The 5,877-nt window shown below is 38.3% G+C and overlaps 1 protein-coding gene across 5 annotated transcripts in view; it reads left to right on the plus strand.

Annotated features, from left to right (window-relative positions):
• Window positions 1-3,472, plus strand: part of slc1a9 (solute carrier family 1 member 9) — a 42,223-nt gene extending 38,751 nt beyond the window's left edge. For all 5 annotated transcript variants that reach the window (XM_088340100.1, XM_088340094.1, XM_088340076.1 and 2 more), the window contains one exon: window positions 2,563-3,472. In XM_088340100.1, coding sequence (XP_088196226.1) covers window positions 2,563-2,733 — 171 coding nt within the window. In that variant the 3' untranslated portion in view covers window positions 2,734-3,472. The remainder of the gene's footprint in view (window positions 1-2,562) is intronic.
• Window positions 3,473-5,877: the final 2,405 nt, after the last annotated feature.

A 5,877-nucleotide genomic window follows, 5' to 3' on the forward strand; every position in this document is an offset into this window, starting at 1 on the left:
ATCATTGACCGTAAATGTTTTATCAATCGGTCCTGAGTGTGACAGCTGCTCTAAGACAGTTCCTTCCTTTTTACAACTTACAACATCATAATGCTGTTCCATTTCAACACGTGTTAGTATTAGGGATTAAATACTTTGAAAAGGATGAATCAATACCCTAAAAAAACAAGTGTACAGCTTTTACTAGTGAATCTCAACAGCAAATTTGAATAATGCATTTGTCCCGGAGGACACCATCTGCAAGGCGTCATTTTTAAACAATAAAAATTCCATCATTGTTTCTTAGATGGCATGTATTAAGGTTTCAATTACAATGAATAACATTTTCTTCAAGCACTCTTGGTTTTATTGGATCATTATTTTTTCCTATTTATTTTAACTATTAATTTTTTTGTCATGTGTAAGTGATTAAGTAGATGGGAAGGTAGAGTAATAAAGATGAAATGTTGATTCCTATATTCGAAATAAGTCTGTGGGTAGTACTGATGATACAGCGAATAGGTTGTTGCTAAGTATTTGAGTCTGTAGTTGGCAGAGCTTGGTAGAAACGGGTTACATTTACTTCAGTAAGATTTGGGACATTTCATATTTCTGCAAGTATTTTTAAATTGCTATACTTTTTACTTGAGTAGATTTATGAAGAAGAAACGGTATTCTCCCTCTGCTACATTGGACTATATTACACCCGTTACCTAAGTATGCGCATTCCTCCTTGGCATGTTTTTTTCCGAGTCCCTGTGTGAGAGCCAATCTATGGAGCCCAAGCGCTTTCGCGTTTAAAGGGGCAGCGTCACATGCCAGGCAAATGTCTGTTTTAAAACAGTCACATTTCTGACAGGGCGGCACGGCGGCTTGGTGGTTAGCGCACAGCCCCACTGTGCGGGGGTTCAGGGTTCAAGTCGAGCTACCGCACCCTCCCTGTGTGGAATTTGCATGTTCTCCCCGTGCCTGCATGGCTTTCCTCTGGGCACTCCGGTTTCCTCCCACATTTCAAAAACATGCATGCCAGGTTAATTGGCCGGTCAAAATTGTCCCTAGGTGTGAATTAGCAAGTGAGTTGTCTCTGTGTGCCCTGCGACTGGCTGGTAACCAGTTCAGGTTGACAGCCAGTCACTGCCCAAAGATGGCTGAGATGGGCTCCAGTACCCCCGCGACCCTACTGAAGATAAGCTGTGCAGATAATCAATGAATGGATGTTTCTGATATTAAAAAAAACTAGCGTCTTATCAGCATGATGGGGGTGTAATGTTTTTAGGTAACAGCTTAATTGATTTGGTTTCTTGCCACCATGGTCGCAGTGAAGCTTAGTGCTATATCCTTGTCTTAGCTTCGCACCTCTCCTCATTAACGTTATTTTTTTTTTTTTTATCTTGGGTTACTTCAGGGTCTGCTCTACCTTGTGTCTGAATTATGGACTGCGTGGTGACGAAATGTAAACAAAACATTCTGCCAATGAGAGTGCCACTGCTTCCTAGTGTAGTGGAGGCACTTTTTTTATTCTGGGAAAGTTAAGTTCTGGGAGCTCAAACTCACCCGCGCTCCCCTTGACTGAGAGTGCCCCACTATTTGAGAACCACTGCTCTAGGTTGACAATAAGAATATAATGTACTGATACATTGGCAAATATTTACAAGGTAATACTTGGAGACTGGAGTCATAAGTGAATTAGAACGATAGTGCAATGACATTAGCAACAATATACTGGACTTCCAAAATAACAGCTGGGAAATAAAATATGAATACTGTACTCATATTTCTATACATAGGCAAGATTTACATATTTTTCACAGTTTGGCCTGCCTGTTTAGGGTGGTGATGGTGCTGGGGAAGTTGCTGTCTCTGAGCCTATTAGTCTTTGCTTTAAAGGACCTTAAATGTCTGACAGAAGTAAGCAGTTTAAAGAGGTAGTGGCTGAGGTGGGACTAGTTTTTAATAATATTGTCAGCTTTACTGCAGTAGCCAGAGCAATGTCCTCCAGAATGGACAGGGAGCAGCTGATGTAGGTAGATAATAGGATCGTTAGCTAATTTGTAGCTTATCGGTTTGGTTCGTCAGTAGATAGATCAATGGCTTGGTAAGCAACAAAATATTTATTGGTGGATTCATGGGTAAACAGGTTGATAAAACATTTTTAGTCAGTCTTTAATAGCTATATTGCTGGGTAGGTAGTAGGGAAGGTAACTAACTAGAGGGTTTGGTTGACCAGTAAGTAAAAGTATCTTAGGTAGGTGGGATGGCTGCTTAAATGTTGGTACATACATAATTTTTGTTGGTTGACAGGTGGCTAGAAAAATTTAGTTGATGAGGACTTTCGGAAAATGTGGTGTGCATAAGCATATCAGTAAAACGTTTTTGCCCAGTATTTTGATATAGAAGGTAGGAAAAAAGCAGATTGTCATGAAATATGTTTTTGGATGAGTATTATTAAATAGAGATTACGATGAAGAATTAAGTCCCCGGCTAGTAGGTAGATAGAAAATATAATAATGTATTTCGTTTGTAATGTAAAAGTCAAAGTTTGCATGCCTTAAGTGATGCATTTCCTCACGTATGGTCCCCTAGCTGCCAGCCCTCCCTCGCTGCTACAGAGACCGTGACCGTCTGCACCGAGAGAGCGAGACCGAGGAGGAGGAGGAACGAGAGCGTGTTTTCGGTGAAATTAGCGACGGCGAGGAAAGTGATGACACTGCGTACGACCGGCGGCACGCCATCCAACCGTGCGAGCTACCATGATGACCATAACAATTAAAGTCAACTTTCAGTTAATGTCAAAACTCACCTTATTTTGATGCTTAACTGATTAAATTAATTGATCTCTGTGTTTTTATTGATCTTTTTGACACCAAAAATGCTTCCTCTTAAAAGATGTTTCCAACAGATAGCCCAGTTTGATATGGAATAGAAATATTGAGGGGCAACTTGTTTTGCACCAGCTTTAACTAGACTGGAAATTTGGAATGCTTGGTGGAAACATTGCAATTCCTTTATTGGCTCTCAGCCCAACAGTGCTTTTTGTCCAGTTTGGTGCCGTATGGACAAACATTGTTTATACTGTACAACTTCTCTACCTTAAAGTTGATGTACCAATAAGGCAGATCAAGACAGTCTCCTCTACTCTGTCACCTTCAAGAGGCCAGAAAGCACAGTAATAATAGGAACTTTGCAGGTTTTTATCAAATCTGTTTTGCAGAAATACGTCATACAATTGTTGTTGTTGTTTTGTGTTAATGTTCAGTCCAGTTTTATTTCGATAATCTGAAGCGCACACCTCCCACGTCCAGTCTCTAATCGAATGGCTCTTTTTAACATGGCGAGTCTTGCGCTCCTGTGTGTTTGTACGGGTGTGTTTACGAGGATGGGCGTCTGTGTGCATTTGTGTTGCACGCGTGTACATTAGGTTTTAATGTGTCTGTTTGTGTGTGTTTTCTTGCATGCGTGTGCGCACGTAATAAAATCACCAGGATTCCTTTAAGAGCAGCGTATTCTTTTTATTTCATGAGGGAGGATTTGTTCTCCAAAAGAGGACTGCATGTCACAGATAAAGATGCAAAAGGAAAAAAATACAAAGAAATTACTGGATGAACACACATACATGCACGCACACCATTGATGAGACAAAGATACACATATCAACACACTTAATCCTCTCAACCAAGATAGCGGGATGGTCGATTGGAGGGGCGGCAGATGGCCAGAAATACGTCAATCCTTCTCATTCTTCGCAGACAGCATAAGAGCACTGGATGATTGCACTCCTCACCAAGTCTGTGTGTGTGTGTGTGTTTGTTTGCATATGTGTGAGTGTTTAGTGAGGTGGAGGTGAAAGTTTGACATTGTTCTGACGCAAGTTGTTTAACTCTGACACAGTCGCACACTAATCCGACAGGTACCACGTCACTAGGACGACAAAATAGAAATCGGGAAACGAGAATGGGTTTGGTATATACTTGTGTGGTACTGCAGCCATAAAATATTGAAGGACAAAAACTTCATAGCGAGGCTAAGTTTTGTGTGTACAGTAGATAGTTAGGAAGGAATATTCTGTGCCATCTTAGATGAAAGGAAGATAGTATTGGAAGGTGGGGTCAATCTACATCATCGGTAACATAAGCAACTGTTTTTATACAGCAGATTAATACACAAGGGTACTGTTATAATATTAAAATACTGTATGTCAATGCCCATATTTAGTCATGATTATGTACTCTCTTTATGAATTTCTCATTTATTTAGTTGTAATTATGTAACTTAAGTTGCGTTTTATTTTATAATACAATCTTAATTATTTGGGTGTAATACACAATGACAGACAGGAAACATCAATTTTATTTCATCAGGAGAGGAATAAACAAGAAATGTCCCCAAATATGATGAGTAAAGAAAGAAAGAAAGCATTCCTTACAGTAATCAATGTACTCAAAGTTCTGCTGAAAAATAAATAGGAGAGTAGGCAAGAGTGTAGATGATGTAGATGAGCTGCAAATATCAATAAAAGTACATGATTAAGGCAAATGAAATTTAAAAAGTATTAATGTTGAATATCATATGATTAATTGTTTCAAATCGGGCTGAGAAATTCAAAAGCATGTGGATTATGTGAAAGATTTTGTGAATGTTTGCGGCATTCGTCAAGTCCTTAATGCAGCTCCGGCCAAATACACTGAAGCATATCTTGGTTAGCGGTCTTCAGCAGATTACATTTTTTTCTTTTTATTTAAAGATTATCTGTTTGTGAGTTAGTACAGGGAGATGAATATATTTATTAGAATAATCAATTATTATTATTCAAAGGGTATCAACTTTTGGGGAAAACCCCTGTACTATGCCTAAGAAGGTATAGATGGGATATTTTTATGTCGAATGGTAGTTTGGTTGCTTTAGAATGGGTTTTTTTCAAGGAGTCCAAATATATACAGCTCCTTAGGTAGTGTTGTTTTAATAAAAACTATACTTGCTTTAAAAGGTTTCTAGAAAGGTATTTTTTTGTAATGTATTGCTAATGGTATACAGCCTACTGGTATACTCTTTCATGATATTCTAATATTTCTTTAGATGGAATATTTTACTCTTCGCCAAAATCAACAATTTTAAAACTATAAAAAAATATCGAAATATTGTAATGGCTTGGTAACGAATCCAAAATGTATAACATTATTTTTTACCTGCATTACACAAAAATAAAAACCTTAAACACAATATTCTAAGATGCTGAGACAGTCCCGTATACAGTACACACTTTGTCAAGTGCACGTCCTTGATGCTGTGCAACAGTGACCTCTGCTGGAATTTCTAGGGAAAAGAGTAATACTCACAATTAACCATCATGGTTGAGTTGTACTACATCGATTTTCATTTTCTGTCAGTGCCCATTTGCAGCTTATCACGTGCAAGACGAGCAAGCATATTGATTTCTTCAAGAAATAGAATCGAAAAGTAGTACTGGAATCTGTTTTATTTTAGTTTGGGAAAAAAAACGTATTTCCCCAAATTTTGTGTTTTTAATGTACAAAAATAAGTCTTGAGTCGCTGCAAATGTTGGCAGCTTTTTTTGACATTCCAAAACTAAACACTCTTTTCTGGACGGGAATGTCTTAAAACAACACACTTACAGGCGGATTCATTCCTAAAAAAATGCAAATCCGAGATCAGATATTTGTATATCAGTCTTTCATTTTCGCTAACAAAGGTCTGGAAGATTGAACCCCACAATTTTACGACCACAATGTGTCTTATTTAAAAGTAACCATTCATCTTGTATAGGCCTACCTAATGAATTGTCCGGTTGGGAATCTTGGCCCAGAAACATAAATCGTGACTTTCAGCGTCAAAACAAAACAAAGCAAATCAAAGAATCATGTGGCGACAATTAGCATGATG

Source organism: Urocampus carinirostris, chromosome 1 (genome assembly GCF_059441175.1).
Source record: "Urocampus carinirostris isolate Australia breed hairy pipefish chromosome 1, RoL_Ucar_1.0, whole genome shotgun sequence".
In the NCBI taxonomy this organism is placed as follows: domain Eukaryota; kingdom Metazoa; phylum Chordata; class Actinopteri; order Syngnathiformes; family Syngnathidae; genus Urocampus; species Urocampus carinirostris.